The sequence below is a fragment of the Rhinolophus sinicus genome, chromosome 14 (genome assembly GCF_057876585.1).
Source record: "Rhinolophus sinicus isolate RSI-liver-muscle chromosome 14, RSI-T2T, whole genome shotgun sequence".
Lineage (NCBI taxonomy): Eukaryota > Metazoa > Chordata > Mammalia > Chiroptera > Rhinolophidae > Rhinolophus > Rhinolophus sinicus.
In genome coordinates, this window is record NC_142514.1 from 7,958,408 (window position 1) to 7,978,655 (window position 20,248).

At 56.5% G+C, this 20,248-nt stretch overlaps 1 protein-coding gene across 1 annotated transcript; it reads left to right on the plus strand.

Moving 5' to 3' along the window:
* The first annotated feature begins 909 nt into the window (after positions 1–909).
* C14H1orf167 (chromosome 14 C1orf167 homolog) lies at positions 910–19,827 on the plus strand. The gene is made up of 18 exons (XM_088791352.1): positions 910–1,682; positions 2,729–4,167; positions 4,537–4,878; positions 5,486–5,610; positions 6,040–6,155; positions 6,597–6,783; positions 8,985–9,160; positions 9,666–9,846; positions 11,485–11,836; positions 11,943–12,097; positions 12,867–13,075; positions 13,938–14,058; positions 15,030–15,570; positions 15,900–16,286; positions 17,862–17,967; positions 18,342–18,477; positions 18,672–18,906; positions 19,495–19,827. The coding sequence occupies exons 1-18, from the start codon at positions 1,613–1,615 to the stop codon at positions 19,594–19,596; spliced, it is 4,980 nt and encodes a 1,659-aa protein (XP_088647478.1). The 5' UTR covers positions 910–1,612; the 3' UTR covers positions 19,597–19,827.
* The last annotated feature ends 421 nt before the right edge of the window (positions 19,828–20,248 follow it).

Below are 20,248 nucleotides of genomic sequence, written 5' to 3' on the forward strand. Positions count from 1 at the left end.
GGGGAGCCCAACTGCAGTGAGGTCAGCAGAGGTGGTGGTGGGAGAGGAATTGGAATTTGCATCTGATGAGAAGGGGAGAAATGGTCTGGGAACTGGAGGCTCAAGAGGGGGAGGGTGTTGGTATTTTTGCTTTTGCTTTTTAAAGATGGAAAAAAATAACCACCTGTTTATGTGCTGGTAGGAATGATTCAGTACAGAAGAGGGACGTGTGGATGATGGGGGTGGTGGGGACTTCAGGAGCAGGGACAGGGCCCTGACATGTAGCCTGTGTCCCACCCCCCAGCTCTGTGCCCTGGTGTGTGGTGGAGTCAACTATGGGGCTTGGGCTCGTGGGTCTTTTTCCTGATTGATAGAATGGCACCTGGGAGGTTGTGGTGGCCCTGGGTGCTGCCCTTGGACAGGGGAGATGGGATGGCACCCAGAGCTTAGGGGAGGGTCAGGCTGGGGGGCGGACCACACGGGATGGGGGAGGGGCAGGAGAGGCTATGGGCATGAAGCTGGTGGGGGAGCTGGTGGCCTATCTCTTCTGATGGCTCTGTTTCATGTGTACAACAGGAAACAGGTCTGCTGTAGGGGTTGTGGGAGGAACAGGGCAGAGGTTTGAAGACAGAGGAGAAAGTGTGAGTATCTAAGAAGGTGGGGAGGAGGGGACAAGACTAGTCTGATTCGCCAGCAGCCTGGAGGGCTGGCTTGAGACTAAAGGTCCTAATTTTGGAAGGAGGCCGTCCGTGCAGTTGTAGAGGGTTCTTTAGCCGTTTTAACTAGTATTGTGATTTTGCTGAGTGAGTGTGTCAGAGAGGGAGCAGTGGGTGTGCAAAGGGGGTGATTATAATCCTGGACGGTTAAACCTCAGAAGGAGGGGAGAGAGACATCAATGGGCGAGGAACCAAGGGTGGGGGCGTGGGAGAGTCACGTGGAGGGAAAGATTGTTGGGGTTGGGGCTCTCAAGGGAGTAGGCTGGAAAGATGGGGTTGGGCTCTGAAATGGAAATTCTGGAGGGGTTACTTAGTGTGACAAAGTCTGGGGGACCGGGAACAACTGGCTGAGGTCAGGTGAACAGCAAGATGGTGGGAAGGGAGAAGGTCAAGGACCCCACAGGCCAAGAGTTGGAGGGATTAGCCATGTGGATGGTGAAATCTCTAAGAGTTTAGACAGGTGTGTGTCGGAGAAAGTGACTGTGAGCCGGAGTTGAAATCTTCAAGGAATGAGGGGGGCATGACCAGGATTTCCTTCATTGCCAGCCTGGAGCTTAGAACCTGAGTGTTTTTGAGAGGAGGGAGGGAGAATGAATGGTCAGGCAGTGGTGACAGGAAGCAGAGAGAGCCTCACCTCACTTCTGGCCAGGCAGGGGTGCTGGAAAACACAAGAAAATGACAATGGAAAGGGGGTGGGGAGAGGATACCTCAAGGGGATCTGACCAGCACAGGTGGGGCTGAGCCCTGAGGGCAGCCAGGGGTGCTGGAGAAGGGTGGGGTGGAGACCAGGGCTAGGGCGTGCCCAGGTGGGAGCCGGGGCACCCTGTCTGTGCCCCTCAGATTCTGTCTATTCAAACAGGCTTGCTGGCTGTGGTGGGGACCAAGGACACTGCCGCCCTGGCTTTGCCCTGCAGCCCATGGAGCTGAGACCTGGCACCAGCCACAAGGAGAATGTGCCCCCCAGGCCTGCGACCCCCCTGAGGCCAGGCAAGAGGCTTAATGGGTCTGGGTCGGAGATGGCAGGAGCAGCGTCCCCTCTAGGTATTGGCTCGGAGCCCGTTCCCCAAACAGGCTAGCCCAGGGCCTCGCTAATTCCAGAGGTTACCTGTACAGGGCCACCTGCGCCAGGACAAAGTCTTCCCAGCCTAGGGCCCAAGGGAGGGTCAGGAAGTCAGGAAGTGAGGTCGGGAAGAGGGGGGACAAGGAGTGGGCCAGACTGGGGCCCCTGGCTGAGAAGGGGCCCCCACAGTTTGGTCTGTGTCAGGGGTGGTGGGCTGGGGAACATATGTGCTCATGTGCCTGGGGCTTCAAGAAGGTCACAGGTGAAGACAGCCCAAGAACAAATTCAGATTCCGATTCACATGCCAGTTTCTCCAGCTGTGTGACCGTGGGCAAGTTGCTTAACCTCTCTGAGCTTTAGTTCCTATCTACAAACTTTTATGGCCCACTCTACCTGCCAGGCCCTCCCAGGCAGCTCACCAGCCTGCAGGAGGCCTTGTTTCCTGTGGATTGGCCTTGGGGGCAGTGGGGGGACGCATGGGAGGCAGAGGCTTTAAGCCTCACCCCATCGTCCCCACAGCTCATTTTTAGCTGTGCTCATACGCTGGGTGTTGCTTTCATGCTGAGCTGCTGCCTCCTCCCAATTACCTCTTTGCTCAAGTTGGAAATCAGGGACTCATTTCTTGACTGTTCTCTTTCCTTTGCCCATCTTCTAAGTCTCCACATCCATAGCAGATCTAAACCTGTCTCCTCTCTCCACCCTTCCTGCCACGCCCGATTCCACCCCTATCGTCTTGCCTGAAACCCTTCCAAAGCCTCCTGTCTCCCTGCCTCCCTCTGCCCTCTTCTGAGTCACTGGTCTTGCTCAAGATCTCAAAGCACTGCCCGTCAGTCTCCAGAGCTGACACAGAGCCCTGAATTTTGGTCTCGTTCCTGCCTGGGACCCTGTCCCTCCCTAGCCCCACCTGTCCCATCTGAGCCCTGACCACCTATCGGGTCCTCCCCCAGGGCATGATTGTCTCTACTCTCTTTAGAGCAACAGAGACTCCTGAAGAGCCTGAATATCAGCCTGGGCAGTGGGCAGGTCCGGTGGGTGCCCATGGGCCAGGCTGAGAGGGGAGGGCCTGCCACCACCCCCTCCCCAGGGGCAGTGCTTCACCAGGAGCCCTGCCGAGTCCAGACCAACCTGGCCAGCCCTAGCCCCCGCCTGGGCCTCACCCTGAAGGACAAGACTGGCCAGCGGATGAACTCAAGCTTCTGGCAGCAGAGCAACCTGCGGCCCCTGGGAGTCCTCCCCCAGGGGAGAGCCCGAGAGTGTGCCATTCGGCAGAGCAACCTGAGCATGAGAGAGACCAGCTCAGCTGAGTGTGGAAGTCACACCAGCCCCCACCTCTGGTCAGATCCTCAGGAAAGCTTCTGGCCCCACATGATGCCCCAGGGAAGCCCCCTACCCCGAGGGCCACTGGCTCGCCCACCCTCCAGCCTGAGGCAGTCCCGGCTGCTGGCCACAGACACCCCCTGCCGGGACTTCAGGCCTGCTACAGGCTATGCCCCTTTTGATGGGCAGACACGGCCAGGCCCCAGATCCTGGGGTGGCCTGGGGAGCTGGACCTCCAGGCTCATGGGGGAACCCCTCACCCTGGAGGACCTGGCTGTCCCTGCCGAGAGCCAAGGTCGGGCCCCATCCCAGGCTGCCATCTCCCAGTTGCTGGCCTCTGTGCGACGCCTGGAGCATCAGGCAGCCCGCCTCAGGTGCTGGGCGTCCCAGGAAACCCCTGGCCCTCCTCAGCAGGAGCCCTGGACCAGTAATGGCCAGGCCGTCTCTGCTCACCGCCCGCCCAGCCAGCCTGTTCTTGCTTCCTGGGATGAGAGGAAGCAACATCCCCGAAGTCTCAGAGGAACTGAGGATTTCCCAGACACACCAGGGGTCTGGGCTCATCTCCTGGACTCTCAGGCAAGCAGCAAGCCCACGTCACTGGAGGCCACTTTGGAGGCACTGACTGCAGAGTTCCTTGACCCTGAGCAGGGGGTCCTCTCTGCCTACCCTGCAAGGCGAGGAGAGAACAGATCCCCGGGGCCTACATACAGCAAGGAGCAGAGGGGGGACCCCTTGCTCCCTCTAGGGGTGTGCAGCAGGGATGCCAGACTCTGCTCCTTTGCCTTCTCCAGAGCAGCCTGGGGTGTCCTTCCTGGGGGGGAAGGAGGGGAGCAGGCCCCATGGGAGCAGGTCAGCAGAGAGGAAGGGAGAACGGCTTCCTGTCCGCCAGACACAGCCCCAGCCAGAGGTGCCCTGCAGGTAGAGGCCAGAGGAGTCTGGGAGTGGGAGTTGGGGGGCTCCGGGGGTCCCCACTGCCTCTCCCAGGAATTCTCACTCCCAGCTGGCTGTCACTACCCTGTCACACCCCCTTCCCTTAGAAAGGGAGGCCTTGGGCAGGCAGGCTTGGCAGGGGTGTCTTGTCCTGCTTGTTTCTTGACCTGAGAGCTGTCTTGTCATTTTGTTTCCCAAGAACAAAGCCAGAAACATTGTGAGCCTGGAATCTGAGATGACCCGGTGAGGCCATGGCTGTGGGGTGGGTCTGGGGCCCCACTTCTGGGACTGCTCCTCTCCCATTTCCCTGGGCGAATGGACACTCAGGCCTGATGGCAGATCTGCGCAGGATTTAAGGGGGAGGGGACTTCCTTCACACTGTCCCTGCTGAGGTGACAGGGGCCTCTGGGCCCCAGGTACAAGAACGTGGGACCAACCGTGTGCTGCACCTGGGAATTGTAAACTGCTGAGGCATTCTCCTGTCTCCAGGGGAGTTCTTGCCTGAGATGTCCAAGGCCAGCCACTGATACCTAGAGGGAAGGCCTTCCTACTGTGCCGCGGGCATCCCCCTGTCACCCGGGCAGGACTGGAGAGGTCAGGTGGGGGGCGCTGAGCCTTCAGCTGCTCCCTGGGGCTGAGGGGCCAGGCTCTGATCAGCCGTGGTCCATCCCCAGCCGGCAGCTGCTGTCCAGATGTTTCAGAGCCTGGTGGCAGCTGGTGTGGAGGCAGCAGGCGGTGGCAGTGGCCCTGAGCCGTCGGCAGCTGTTACGCAGGGGCCTGCAGGTGCTACGGTGGGCGCTGTGGCTGCGGGAGGCCCAGCTGGAGGTGGCGTGGGGGCGACACACTCGGGCCCTGCTGGGCCGGAGCTTCCACAAGGTCAGGGGCCTTCATGGTGGGCCACGGGGAGGGGATGAGACGCTGACACGACTGGGGAGGAGTGAGCAGCAGTAGAGCAGGTGGTTGTCAGCCCACCTGAACCATTCTGCCCCAGTCCTTGCTTTCCTATTTTCTGGCTGTGTGGCCTCAGGCAAGTTACTTAACCTCTGTGCCTTAGTCTTATATCTCTAAAATGGGATAATAATAATAGCACATACCTCTCAGGGTTGTTATGAAGTTCAATAAATATAAGGGACTCAGAGCCATGCCTGGCACAAAGCAAGCACTCTGTTGCATAAATGGGTGCTGTCTTTTACCAGTGGTTTGTGGGCCAGGACTGGGAGGGCACTTCCTTCCTCAGAAAAGGGTGCTCTGGGAGGACGCAGTTCCGAGTTTGGTCTCCCAAGGAAAGCCCTGCCTCTTGGGCTCCATCTCTCTGGTCAGTCATGCATTCCCAAAGAGGCGGGGTAGTCTAATGGTTAAGACCACAGGCTTTGGCGTCTGACCAAAATGTTTGACTCCTGTCCCTGCCCCTTCCTGGCGCTCCCTCTCAGGGCACATTTGAGGCTGTAGCCAACGTCCCTCTTCCTCTTCTCTCTTGATCCAGTGGAAAAAACTGACTCAGCAACAGAAACAAGGGAAGCCCCACATCCAGGCTGGTCCAGGACCTCCACCTTCTGGGGGAGGCTCCTCAGGAAGGAAGCCAGTGGTGGACCCTGCCCAGAGAAGCAGGTAGTCTGGGACCCCCGAGTGCGGCTGGGGCAATGTGGATAGCTTTCCCTCCTTGTCCCCTCCCCTACAAGAGAATGAGGACAAAACTAGCAGATGTTGACAAAGATGTCCATCACAGCGTTATTTATCTTTGTAAACACTTTGAAACAGCTTAAATGCCCAGTGAGTGAGAAAATTGTGGTTTAACCATGTGATGAATATTTGGCAACCACTCAACATGAGATTCATGAAGACTTAAAAAATTTCTCCCCACTCTTTTTTTCCCCTTTTTCTTTTCTCCCCCTTCTTTTTCTTTTCTCCCCACCCCCCCACCCCCACCATCTTCTGCCTCCCCTCCCCTCCACTGCCTCCGGCTGGAGTGGACAGGTTGGATCGTGTGACTTCCCACAGCCTGGGCCTCACTTTCTCTCTGGGCAACTTTACTTTCAGTCTAGGGAGCCTGAGGGAGGAGGCAAGAGCCCAGCCGATCCCATCAAGCACTGCGCCAAGACCAGATGGAGGAGACGGGAGAGTCCAGAGCCTACAGGCCCTGCAACAACTGGCTGGTGAGATGTGGGGCCCCGGGAAAGCAGGGGAGGTGGAGCTGGGCAGGGCTGAGCCCCAACACGGGCTAGAGCAGGGGGTCCTGAGTGAATGAGTGTTTATTGAGCATCTACTCTAGCAACTTTCCAGACATGATCTCATTCGAGCTTCACGGTGACCTCGGCAAGACATTGTGTCTGATGGCGAACTGAGGCACAGGAAAGAAAGTTTCCAGCTTGAGGACACACAGTGTGAGAGGTGCACATCCTGCGTTTGGAAGCCGTAGACACTGGTAGAAGTCCAGCAGAAGCTTGAGTGTTAGACCTGCAAGTCCCTTAGACATCACTCACTCACGGGAAAACTGGAGCCCCGCGATGCGGACACAGCTTGGTGTCGTGGCCCCTCCTGGCCTTCATCCTCCCTCTACTCACTGTCTTCTCTCTGCTTCTTCCCTCCCTGTACAGTCTTCCTCCTGTGGTGCCATCAGAAGGAATGGGCCAGGCAGGAGAGGGTGGTCCAGGGAGATGCCTCCCGGGCCACGTTGAGGACTCAGAAGATGGAGAGGCCCCCCCAGGCCCAGTGTTCTCCTGCTGCACACGCAACCTTCATAGCCCCACTGGACCCCCAGCAGCAGAGAGATTGGCTTTGCAGGTGGGTGGAAGGGTATAGAGTGGGGCGCCCCTTCCCTGAGGCAGAGGGTGGGTGAGGCACAGCTGGGAGATGCCCGTCCAGTCATTTCTTGACTCCTTCTAGTATTGAGAGACGAAAGTGAAAATAAGAACTGAAAACAGCAGCCATTTCCTGAGAGCCTAAGACCTGCTGGACACTACTAGACACCACCCAGGAGCTGGGATTTAGTTATAAGCAAAGTTTAGTGCTGGCCGCCACCTGCGGTGGTAGAACCCAGGGCCAAGTGGGGGGACAATCACAAAGCATGTGTGTGACTACCAGCTGAATGTTGTTGTGAAGGGAAGGAACATGGACCTGTAGGAGTTTGATTTTTTTTTTACTTGTTAACGTGTTTGTTTTCTAAAGGTGGCCAATTTTTTTTTTAATTTTATTGGGGAATATTGGGGAGCATTGTGTTTCTCCAGCTCCAAGTCGTTGTCCTTCAATGCAGTTGTGGAGGGCGCAGCTCAGCTCCAAGTCCAGTCACCGTTTTCAATCTTTAGTTGCAGGGGGCACAGCCCACCATCCCATGTGGGAATTGAACCTGTAACCTTGTTGTTGAGAGCTCGCGCTCTAACCAACTGAGCCATCTGGCCGCCCCACTCCCCCTTGTTAACTTTTTTATTATGAGACATTTTTATCTTACACAGAAGTAGAGAAAATAGGATAATTAACCCATGTGCCCACTGCCCAGCCTCAAGAAAAGCACCTCCTGAGAAAACTTGTTTCATCTGTACCCCAATTGCTCCCCCCTCTACATGATTTCAAGGCAAACCCCAGCCATTACCCCATTTCATCCATAAATATTTCTGTGGCATCTCTAAAAGATAAGGGCACTTTTAAACAACCTAACCGCAATGCCATGCTTACACCTAAAAAATGAACATTAATACCAGCAAATGTCTGGTCAGCCTTCAAATATCCTACTGTTTTACAAACATATAGTTTGTTTGAACCGGGATCTAAATAAGGTCCACATGTAATTGGTTGAGAAGTCGTTAGAGTCTTTCTAAGTTATGGGCTCCCCTGCATTTCTTTTTCTTTTTCCCTTGCAATTTATCTGTTGAAGAAACCAGGTTGCTTGTCCAGTAGAGTCTCCTGCTGTCTGCATTTTGCTGATTGCATCCCCCTGACATAGTTTTCTATGAGAAGTTTTTTTGTTTGTTTTTAAAGATTTTTATTGTGAAAGGGGAACAGGACTTTATTAGGGAACAGTGTGTACTTCCAGGACTTTTTTCCAAGTCAACTTGTTGTCCTTTCAATCTTAGTTGTGGAGGGTGCAGCTCAGCTTCAAGTTGGTGTCCTTTCAAGTCTTAGTTGTGGAGGGCGCAGCTCAGCTCCAGGTCCAGTTGCCGTTGCTAGTTGCAGGGGGCGCTGCCCACCATCCCTTGGAGGGAGTCTAACCGGCAACCTTGTGGCTGAGAGGATGCGCTCCAACCAACTGAGCCATCCGGGAGGCAGCTCAGCTCAAGGTGCCGTTTTCAATCTTAGTTGCAGGGGGTGGAGCCCACCATCCCTTGCAGGACTCGAGGAATTGAACCGGCAACCTTGTGTTTGAGAGCCCACTGGCCCATGTGGGAATCGAAACGGTAGCCTTCGGAGTTAGGAGCATGGAGCTCTAACGGCCTGAGCCACCAGGCCGCCCTATGAGAAGTTTTAACAAAGGGAGCTGAGTTTAACCAGGGTTCAGCAGGGATGTGAAGGATGAATGGAGGGGAGCAGACGAGAGAGCGCCAGTCAGAGGGAACAGCGTGTGCAAAGGCCTGTGACAGCAACTGTAGTCAAGTTGGAGCCCTGTTAGTATGGGGCGGAAGGCTGGGGATGGTTTGAGATGAAGTTGGAAAGGTGTGCTGGTGGCCTTGCGGGCTTCGAAATTTTATCATACAAGCTGCCACTGGAGGATTTTAGCAGGGGAGTACAATGATTTGATTTGAGATTTTAAAAAAATCACTCTGGTTATTGAGTAGAAACACTGACTGGAGTGGATGCAGGTGGCCAGGTAGGAGGCTGCTGAGGCCATCCAAGCACCCAGAGGTGATGGTGTCAAGTCCCATTTTATGGATGAGACAACTGAAGCCCAGAGAGGTGAAGTGGCTTGCCCAAGTAGTATGTCTGGCATGTGGCAGGTGGCTGTAGCTGCAGTCTTTATTATTAGCACCTGCACTTTCTCTTGACTCTCCCAGGTGCTTTTGGGCCTGGCAGCAGTTGGTGAAAAGAGAGACCCGATACTGGCACCACCTGGCCAACTGCCAAGTGGGGACACTGAGCATGTGCCTGCAACAGTGGGTGTGGATGAAGCAACTCCGGGCCTCGGATGGGGTGAAGGCGACCCAGCTGACCCTCTGCCAGCAGAAGGCAGGTGAGTGTTGGGCCAAGGAGTTTCACTTCCCTCCCACCCCAGCAAACAGTGTCACTTAAGCTCCTTTTGCAGTGGGCCCAGTTGAATTATATATTCTTATAATAAGAGGTGATGGAATTGGGACCTTTCTTGGGGGTGCAGCCTGGTGGGCCTGGGAGGGTCCAGGAGGGGTCCTTGGAATGGGCTGTCCTTGGCTGGACCCCCTCCTTGTGCACATCACGAGCTCCTTTAAGCAAGAGAATTTGTTCCATCTTTTGCCAGGAAGGTCCATGCTCTTGGGAAGCTCCTGGTCTGAGTGGGACATGGCTTCTTCACCCCACCAAAACCTGACAGGGGAAGATGGGATCTTTGAGGGTCCTGGAGAGGAGGGTGTGGAGGCGGTGGGAGGGGGAAGTGCCCATGAGGGGAGAGGGCCTAAGGAGACCTGAGGCAGCAGCCACCAATGGCTTTGGACAGAGGGAGGTCACTGGAGACACAGCTGACTTGTCTCTTGCCTGCTTTTCAGGAAACATGGCCCTCCACAGCTCAGCCTCTGGAGGGGCCACAGCCCATGGCCTAGGCCACTGCCCCCAGGGGCTGCCCCTGGAGCAAGGCCAGGGTTCCCTGCAGAAGGCCCGCCGGAGATTGGCCCTCCACTCAGTGCTGCTGCTCTGGAGGAAGCGGCTCTCCCAGCACCGGCAGGCAGAGTAGGTGTCCACGAACTCGTGACCTGGGGTTGGGCCTGGGGTCACAGGGTGGTCAAGGGAGCAGCACTCAGCCAGCCCTGGGAGGAGTGTCCCATAGGGAATAGGCCACATCCTGCTCCTCACCATGGCCCGAGCATGCGGCCTGGCACACTATGTGTCCCAGTGGGTGTGGGGCCAGGGGAGGTGGCAGGGACACTGAGACAGTGATTGAACAGAGAGCTGTGGGGACCATGGGGCACCTGGGGGCACAGAAATAGAGTGCTGCCAAGTTGGTGGGAACGTGATGGGGAGGTTGGTTTAATTCTGTCTCCCTCCTCAGAATCTGGAACCATCTCTCACCCATCTCCCAGCTGGTGGCAGGAACCCTGTCTGTCTCCTCACCACTGTCTCCCAGCACCTTGTAGGTGCCTGGCCTGTCACAGGCATGGAGTAGATACTGTAAATAAATAAGTGAAGGAGCCACTTTATCCCCCTGCCCCCATTATACAGCTAGAGAAACTGAGGCTCAGAGGGGTCAGGCAGCTTGCTCTAAATCACACTGTGTATCAGGAGCAAGAAGGTGGGATTCAGAGCCCAAGCTGAAGGTTTTGTGTGAGGAGGGTGGTGGGGTCAGGAGGGGTCAGCTTCCCGACAGGCTGTCAGGAGGAACTTAAGCAAGCAGTTACAGGGTTAATAAGTCTGTCCTTGAAAGCCGTGCACAGGGCTGGCCCATGGTACAGGTGGCTCCTAACGCTAGGTTCAATTCCCACGTGGGCCAGTGAGCTGCGCCCTCTACAGCTAAGATTGTTAACAACGGCTCTTCCTGGAGTTGGGCTGCCGTGAGCAGCCTGAGGTCAGCATGAGTGGCCCAGAGCCCGCGAGAGCTGCCAAGAGCTGCTGTGAGCAGCCTATGCCCACGGACTGCCTCAGCCGGGGTAGGGGTGGGGGGGCGGCGCGCGCAAGGCTCATAACACCAGCATGGGTCAGGGAGCTGTGTCCTACACAACTAGACTGAGAAACAACAGCTTGAACCAGAGTGTGTGTGTGTGTGGGGGGGGGGGAGTGGAGGCGGTAAAAGGGGGTGGGATTATTTAAAAAAAACAAACAGAAAAAAGAAAGCCATGCACCTGGCATCCATCAGCCTCACACCCACTTGGTCCACTTGGACTCTCAGTTTCTTTTAATGCACCCCTGGAACTCCAGGGAAAAACCAGTTAACCATGATCCTTTCTAATGTAACCCTCCTGCCCCCAGTCCGTCCTCACTCAGGCCTTTGGGCATCAGGGCACAGTCGATGTCTCCCTGTGGCATAACTGGGCTGACTGGTGGTCTGGGATGAGTGTTTGGATCCCAGGTCTGCTGCTGTTTGGAGTCTGGGGCAAGGCCTTCACCCAGGCCAAAGTTTCCCTATCGTTATAACACAGCTGAGGCAGAAGCACTGCCGTGGTTATGCACGTGGCCTGTTGAGTCGGGTCCCTGAGCCTAGGGCCTGGCTCCACCCCCATCATCTGTTAGCCCCCACCCACCCTGGGAGCATGGAGAGGCTCAGCCAGGTGGTCAGCACAGGTGGAGCGGTGGTCAAGCTTTCACTGCTCAGGAGCTCAGGCCACACCCTGACCATGAAGCCAGAGTCCCTGGGGGTGGGACCCGGTGAGGCAGCGGACAGCTGGTTTCGGAGGCGGTGGTGCAGAGCTGTAGCCAAGTGTTTGGCGGCGCCCTTCCAGCTCAGCCCTTTCCCTGGGTCCCAGCTGGGGGTGGCCCCTGCTTGGCAGCCACCCCAGATGGGGTGAGACTGGGGCCCAGCGACTCATTTGCCCCTTGTAGCTCCTATTTTCAGGGCACACAGCGGCAGATGCTAAGGTGCATCCTGAGGGCGTGGCACCTAAAGGTGTGGGGTCCTGGCAACGTATCAGGCAACGCCAGGATCACCTTGGCTCCAAAACCGCTACGTGGCATCCTGGAAGAGGAGGCCTCCCTGGGCTGCAGCGCACCCCACAGCTCACTGGGGAAGGTGAGGGGCAGGGGTGGGATGGGCCAGGGTAGATAGGGACCAGGTGGGACGAGAGGGAGGAAATGGAGCAGGGCTGGGTACTCAGGACTCTACATGCCTTCTCCAGGCATCCAGGGCTCCCGCCCTCCTGGAGACCCTTCGGCTGAACTTTCTGTGGGCAGCTGGGCGGCGGCAGCAAAGGCAGTGCCTTCTGCTCTGGCAGGCACGGGCCCAGCAATCCCAGGGTGCAGCAAAGTGGCACCAGCGCACTCTTCAGAGGCGGTAGGGACCCCTCTCCAGGACAAGTGAGCCATGCCAGTCACTACTCAGTGGATTTACTGTTTCCCTGAGGTCTCTTTCCCACCAATCCTTGAACTTCACCACAGCATTCCCTTGGGGTCTGTATCCCAGAGGGCTCCCCTCTCACACCCTAGTCAGTTGGCTCCCAGACTCAGATCCTCTTACCTCCTCCTGCCCCCCTACCCTGACCTGCTGAGAGGTTTGTGTGTGTGTATGTGGAAGGAGGATAGGCACTTAGCAGGGTGACCATTTCTCTCAGAGACGTCACAGCTGTGGTTCATTCATAGCACAATGCTTAAGAGTCAGTTTGCCTGGGTTCTAATCCCAGCTTTGCCCCTCACTGGCTGTGTGATTTGGGTAAGTTGCTTAACCTCTCTGTGCCTCCATCTCTCCATTTGTAAGGGACTAATAATAGTACTCACTCGGATAGAAATCATGAGACAGCGGCGCATACACCCCCTAGCCCAGTGCCTGGCACATAGCAAGCACTCAGGTCACAGCAATGTTTATTACTAGATGCTGAGTACAGAACCTAGTATTGGAGCTCTGGGGTCTCATCTTATCTTCACCACCTGTCCTTGGGACCTTGGAGTAGCATTTCAGCCCTCCAGCCCCCAACCACCCATACTCCCCCATGATGGAAACAGGGAGAAGAATTATCCCAAACCCATCCCTGCCGCTGAGGGAGGGGAGAGCTGGTCTGGCCACCAATGGCAGTGACCGTCCTCCGGGTGGACACTCCCTTTCCCAGCATCCTCCTCGGCTGGAGCCACTGGGCAACAGCCCAAGGGTCCCTGAGAGAACTGGCTGCCCGCTGGACCTGGGACTGCAGCTGCAGGGCCACCCTAGGCCTCTGGCGGCAGCGGCTGGAGCAATGGCAGGAGGCGGAGCAGTGGGCCAGGGAGCGAGGCCGGAGACTGGTGCGTGATGCCCTGCGCCACTGGCACTCCTGTTGGCAGAGTGAGTCGGGGACTGGTCGGGGCAACAGGGTTGAGAGGGGGCCTGGGTCTATCAGGGATGCCCAGCATTCTGCCCTCTAGCACAGAGTTCAGTGATGGGACCTCCCACAGGGCATGCCCAGGACTGGGGTGGCAGAGCAGGACCTGGGGGCATGGCCACTGGCCCTCAGGTCCATGTCCCCGCTCTTCCCTTCTCTGGCTGTGTGGATATTAAACAAGTTACTTAACCTGAGTCTCAGCTTACGTATAAAACAAGGATAACAGTAGTGCCACCTCGTGGGGGTACTGTCAGGACCCTGTGAGGCACCCACCAATGTGCGTGGCTCAGAACCCAGCTCCCACTAGGGCTGCTCTTCATCCTCGTCCTCCTGGCCTGGCTTTCAGGGGTCACGGGTCTGAGCACTCAGGCACAGGAGGCAGGGATCACTGGGGGATTTTAGAGACTTCCCACTACACCGATACCTCGTATTGATGGGCTTGGTTGTTCTAGAAAGCTCAGGTCCTAGCCACTGTAGGCAGGTGTTTCTCCAGCCCAATTGCTGTCCAGTTGCCCAGGAATGCTGGCCCGGTATTGCCAGACCTTCTAGTTGTTAGAGAAAAGCTGGAGATCTAGATTTTTACGAAATTCTCAGGATTCCTAAACATTATCAAGAAAACAAAAACTCTGTCAGTTGGGTTGGCTTGGTCACCAGTATGCCACCTATACCCGAAAGATTTTAACCCAGGCAGTTAGGGTGGCCTCCTCTGTTCAGACTTGGGTAGAGGGCAAAGGGCTGGCTGAGCAGGAGCCCATGGTCACGTGGGGCCCAGGGCTGAGGCTGGGACAAGCACCCAGTGGCACTTCAGCATCTCTCTGGCCACAGGGCAGCAGTTCCTCCATGGACAGTACTGGAGGTGGGTGCAGGCGCACCTCCAGGGCCTGCGAAGGGCCGCGTTCTGGGGCTGGCAGCAGGCGGCAGCTCGTCAGAGACACATGATAGCCAGGTCAGAGCAGCTTCTACTGCAGAGGTGCGTGGGCTGGTGGTGGGAGCAAGGGGGAGGGTCGTCTGCACCCTGGGAAAAGCAGGGAGAAAGTCCAGGGGGCCATGAAGGGAGGCCCCAGCTTGGAGCTGTAGAGCCATGACCACCAACCGTCCATTACCTGCTTTGTGAGGGAGGCGGAGGATGGCAAGCCCCTCATCCCACCTGATGCCCTGACAAGCTCCAGGCCTCCCTGCTTTTGGCCAGGTCAGTCCTTTGGTTTCAGAGGATACAATTCAGATGGGGAAATCAACTCCTCAGACGTCCACCATAACGTGTGTTCCAACACTGTGTGTTGTTTGAGGAGTGGGCGTGGGGAATCCTACTGTATACAGTAGCTCAGAGAAAAGAATGAAATCTTAACTAGAGATGCTCTCGTAAAACACACATGTAGTTCATTAATGCACATTTAAAAGCAGAGGGCACAGGTGATGCTTCCTCCCACCGCAGTTACAAATTTGCAAAGGTTCACAGTGTCCCCCAAGGCCAATGAACCTCAGAGTGACTGATTTCTGTGATTTCACATATGAAGAGCGTAGACATGTTTTTGGTCCCTCAGGGAATGGGGACCATGTTCCCCTAACTGGCGTCCTGCCCCAGAGCAGGCTTATGAGGGGAGGCTGGGGTGGCCTTCACCCCAGTGGAACAGGGGCTTGAACCCACAGCTGCCGGGTTCCCACATGATCCTTGGCAGCACATTCCTGCCATCCCACCTTCTCCAGCTGGAATGTGTGTGGACCAAGGCCGCAAATGAAAGCCAGCACTTTCCCCATTGTACATCAGTCCCTACGTTTCTAAGGCACAGGGTTGTGTATGCAGAACCGTATAGAACCTATGAGACTTTGAGGGGGAGAGGGGGTTGCGGTGTAATTTTGAATAAATGTGACTTTTGATGGTGACAGCAGCTGGGCTCCTCCTCTGCTTGTGCTTTGCAGCCACTTCCAGGCCCAGTGTGAAGCTGTGAGAGACGCAGGGATGCTCTGGGTGCAGCCTCCACCCTCCCAGGATGGCCTGAGGAGAGGGGCACTAGGGGCTGCATTCGACATGTGGCAGGAAGGCCGAGTGGCCACAGCCCGGGCTTGGGAGCAGCGCTTGGCCCGGGCCTCCATTGCCCACTGGCGAAGCCTTGTGCAGGGGCGCTGGGCTGACAGGCAGCGGAGGAGGACCCGGGTCCAGCAGGCCTTCGTAGTGTGGCGAGTGGCCCTGGGCCAGCGCTGGGAGGCCCACCAGCAGGCAGCAAAAAGAGTTCAGGCCCGGGCGCAGGTAGCCCTGTGCTGGACATTGTGGGTGCGTGAGTTCCGCCTACACCGGCTCAGCCGGGCCCACGCTGCCCGGAAGCTGAGCACCAGGTGGGTACCCATGGCCCCAGGGCAGCCCCCCACACTGTGCTTTTCAGCTTGGGCCTTGAACTTGCTTTTGGCAGGGATAGAGGTGGTTGGTGCCAGGGCTCAGGAGGCTAGGGGTGATAGGGAGACGTGATCCTGGTCATTGCAGCTAGTCCTGGGGTCACATCCCGTCTCTGCACTTTGTAGCTCTGTGACTCCTCTTGGCAAGTCTAACCTTAAAGGTCAGAGGAAGATAGCAGGCCTACCTTGCAGGATAGCCTGAGGATTAGAGAAACGGAATGCAAACTTTCAGCTCAGCTCAGGGCCAGGGCAGACACTGACACAGCAGGTGCTCTGTCTAGGAAAGAGGAGGCAAAGTGTAGCTGGCAGAACTGCTTCTCTCTGTCCCCTAAACGGGACGCTTGTCCGTTATGTGACATTGAGCTGCTCTCCTTGCCCATTTTGACCTGATTTCTCCAGGAGAGGGGTATGGTTGGAGGGGCACAGCACGGCACTGGGCTTTGCCTGGTGGTCACCTCCTGCAGGGCCCGGGCCCTGATAGCCTTGAGTGTGGGCTCTTCCCTCTTCCCCAGGGTCCTAGAGATCTGGGCCCAGTCAGCTGCCCAGGGCCGTGTCCAGCGGGTCACCATCACCCAGTTCCAGCAGGCTGGGCACAGGCGCCTCCTGCAGACCCACTGGGCCCAGTGGCGGACGGCACTGCTCAGAGTGTGGCTGGAACCTCGGGCAGAGGCCCAGAAGGCCAGCACAGCCCTTCCCAGACCCAGCACCTGCCTCAGGCATCCGCTCAGACTGGCCAGCAGAGGACACCTCCTGTTGCTAATGGATGTTGCAGCCCCATGGAAGCAGGTGAGGTAGGGCCCAGGTGGGATAGGAGGTCCAAAAATGCACCATGAGCCAGTGGCCTCAGAATCACCTTGTTTCAGCCCATGGTGGCAAGCATGGCTGGATGCTTCTCTAGGGACACAGCCTCCTGTGGACATCACCCCTCCTTGGTTCTTGGACAGCCTTCTGGCTCTAGAAGACAGCCAACTCCAGGTCCATCAGCAAACATTTACTGAGCATCTACTGAGTGCCAGTCCAGCTCAGGTCCACTGCAAAGATGAATGCTGGGGTCACAATCTATTAGGGAAATAGGCACCGAAACTCACTAAGTGTCATGCAGTCTAGAATCAAGACAGGAACATGGGGACAGTAGCAATTTTTTTGTGTGTCAAGTTCTTTGTTTCCTTATTGAAAAAATGAAACATGTGCATTACAGAAAAATCAGAAAATATAAATGAAAAAAAAATTATTTTTATCTCTCTACCCAAAGGTAACTGCCAGTCCTTCTCCAGACCAGAAGCAGTTTAGTTCTGATACTAGCAAATGGTGACAAGAGCTTGATGGCCTTGCAGGAGGGAAGAGATCACAGTGCAAGTCACGCACAAGAAAAGACCCTGCATGGCAATCCTGGGACATGTTATGACGGGACACACAGCCCCAGAGTTAATAGCAAAGCCACATGGTGCTCCTAAAGATGAGTTAGCACCATCAAGAATCCTGTTTCAGAATGCCAGCAAGTGTCTAATAGACTCTCGATAGTCTTAGAAAAGGGATTCAAGTGTCGGTGTGTTTGTTTAATGGAATTGAAAAGGACTAGCTTGGTCATTTGCAGAATCCACATATTCACATATATGGGGCGATGGCAACAGCAAATTCTAGGGGCTCAGGGTATTTTATTTCTAGGTCTTTGTTATGACACAACTTCATTTTCAGAGTATGTTTATAAACACATCCATTCCACCCCATTTACTGTTGGAGGCTTATAGAAACACTGGAAATAAATGCTGGGAGTGGTAACCAGGGTGCTTAATTCCGGGCCCCTCCTTTCTACCACATGAACACGCGCCCAGGCAGCCCCTGCCTAACATTGTGAGCAGCCGTTGTGCCATCTCACGGTGGCAGAGTCCCTGAGAGAGCCCCTGGTCTGTATAGAGCAGTAGCTGGGCTCTGGGGCTCTGGAGTCAGACCACTCCTGAGAGGGGGTGGCCTCAGGCAAGTGGTTTAACTTTGGAAAGTTTACATGGGAGAGTAATGTGTGCCTCACAGGCTGTACCTGGTATGAGCAGGCTCTTATCGAGTGGTAGCTATTATTAATCCACCTCGCAGCCCGGGTCTCCAGCGGCATGGCAGGATGGGAAAAGGGCAGGGGTGTGTGCTAATGGCCATAGCATGCTTGGGCACCTGCTTTGTCTCCTCTGGGAGCCTCTGGGCTCATGGGCTCATGTGAGGCCATATGAACTGGCCCACGTGTGCACACAGAAGTAGGAGGCCCCGCTATCTGTCAGGGGCAGGGCGGGAAAGGAATCCCACCAGGTCACCCGGGCCCCGGGAAGGCCAAGCCCGTTGGGTTCAGGTTTTCCTTTCTGGCTGTTCCTTTAGACCCGCAGCTGCAGGCCACAGGCCACGGGGTCCATGCTGCCCAGCCCAACACAGCACCGCAGCCTCGGTGGACAGAGGAAGTGGAAAGAAACGTCCTGGGCTCAGAGTAAGGAGACCTGTCCGTGGGGATAAACATCCGCAGTGTCGGAGGAGACAGTCACCAGCCCTCAAGGGCCTGGAATCCACGTCCCGTCATATGTATTTATCTGTATTTCCCTCACCCATTTCCTCTTCTGGACTATCTCAACCATTTTGAGAAAATAATTACATTTTCTCCTGTTCCACCCATTTTTTCTCCGTGGGCAGCAGCCCAGGACCGCTGGAGGCTTGGGCAGGTGTGGTGGAGGTGGCAGGCACAATGCTTAACCCCATTTGTTGTTCACCCCGCTTCGTTGTCTCAACTTCTAGGAGTGGACTAAAGGAGAATTTGCCCTCCTGAACGAATGTGTTAACCTTTTCTGATTCTATTCCTATTTCCAGGTAACAGGGTGTCTCTCCTCGGCCTGCAGTGGCCTGGATGCGCCAACTGGGCCCAGCGCTGGCCCCGCACAGGACCAGGGGAGGACTGCAGGTCTGAGACCAGCGCCATCAAGGGCAAAGGGCAGATGGAGACAAGGTGGCTGGGGGAAGAGCAGCTGCGTGGAGACGGTGGGGTTTGGGGGGCCAGGGCTGAGGGGCTTGCTTGAGTCATGGCCAGAGCTGGGCCTCTCTGGCCAGTGCTCTATACTGCAGGACCCTGGAGGCGCAGGCCCAGGCCTACAGCTCTGCCTTTTCCTGGCCGTGAAGGGGTCATGATGCTCTTGCCACCAGGAGGAAACACCTGCAACGCTGGCCCCTTGAGGCACTGATTTGCCAGCTGCAGGGCTCCCAGCAGGCAAGGCGCCTGGCAGTGACATGGCAGCGCTGGGTAGATGCTACGGGGACAGAGGAGCTGGGGCGCACACTGGTGAGTGGGGACTGCTGGGGCGCACAGCTGCCCAAGGCGGCAGTGGGCCCAATTTGGGGCCTTCTCACCAACTGTCCACACAGCTCAGGCAGTGGCACCTGAGACGGGCCTGGCGAATGTGGCGGCAGTGGGTTGTGAGGCTGAGGGTTGCTCGGCAGTTACAGCAACAAGGTGGCTGGGTCCTTTCTCAGGTACTGGTGGGGCAGCCCCCACCCACCCCCAGCAGGCCCTTCCAAACCTAGTGCCACACCTGGACATTTCTGAGCTGTGGACCCTCCCTGCTTGCCATCCCCAGGACCCCTTCATTTTCAGGGGAGGGGTCAGTTTGGTCAGAGAAAACAGCTTGGATTCTGGAGCCCTTTGATTTCGCTGGTAGCCCAGCCCAGTGCAGTCCTACCCGTCACTCAGACTGAGCTGCTCACACGGGCTTCTGTAAGCAATGGGGCCCCGAGTGTCCCATCCCTTCTCTGCTTGGAGCACAGCTTCCCAGATCACAAGTTAGATCTATTCTGAGCCCATGCATTTGGCCTGGGGCGGGGCTGGCTGGTTGGCTGCCTGGGGTGGAGGGAGGCACCACCTGTTCCTTCAAGGGACAGAAGGAGCTGGGTACCTGCGTTAAGTCTAGCCCAGACAACACAGACTCAGGAGGGAGCCGAATAACCTTTCCTTTCCACTTCCTGATTCCAGGCCTTTGAGAAATGGCACCAGAGCCTGGCAGCCAGGGGCCAGAGAAGGGGACCCACCAGCAGCCCAAGACCGCCTGAGCAAGGAGGGCACCAGGAGCCCTAGGGGCAGGCTGGAAGTTGCCTGAGCCCCTGCGTGTGATGGACTCGAGGAGCAGGGGGCCCAGCTCAGCTGTGACTTTTTCCCATGGAAAGAAAAATGGAACCAAGCCCTGCCTTCCTTGGGAAGGAACTGTGCCCACCGCCCAGGGAGTGCAGGCTGTCAGGCCACAGGGCTCTCCCCTATAGCCTAGTGACAGAGGGAACAGCTCTGGGAGGTCTGAAGGACAATAAAATGGCCTCCTTAGTCCCAGCTGCTCGCTCCATCACTCCTAAAGGCTGTCCCTCTGCCCCAGCCAGGCAGCCTGGAAGGAAGGGACAAGCGTGTACCATCAGACTGCCTTTGGATGCCACCCCTACCCTCCTTCCGCTGAGCCAGCCTGTGTGCATCTGCCAGTCACCACCCCAGGCAGCGGGGCTTGAGGACTGATTCCTGGGGAGCAGTGCCAAGCAGCTAAATTCTGGGATGGGGCGCACAGAAGGGGGAGCAGTTGGCAGGAGGAGGTCCCACCCAAAAAGTAAGCCAGGAAGAAATAAGTCCTGCTTAAGCAGCCTCATCTTTGCCCTCGATGGTAACGCGCAGGGTATCCCTCCGTGGCCAGGGGGAGAAAGGGAAGGCCGAGGGCCTCACCAATCACAAGGGTTTAGACACCTGGAAC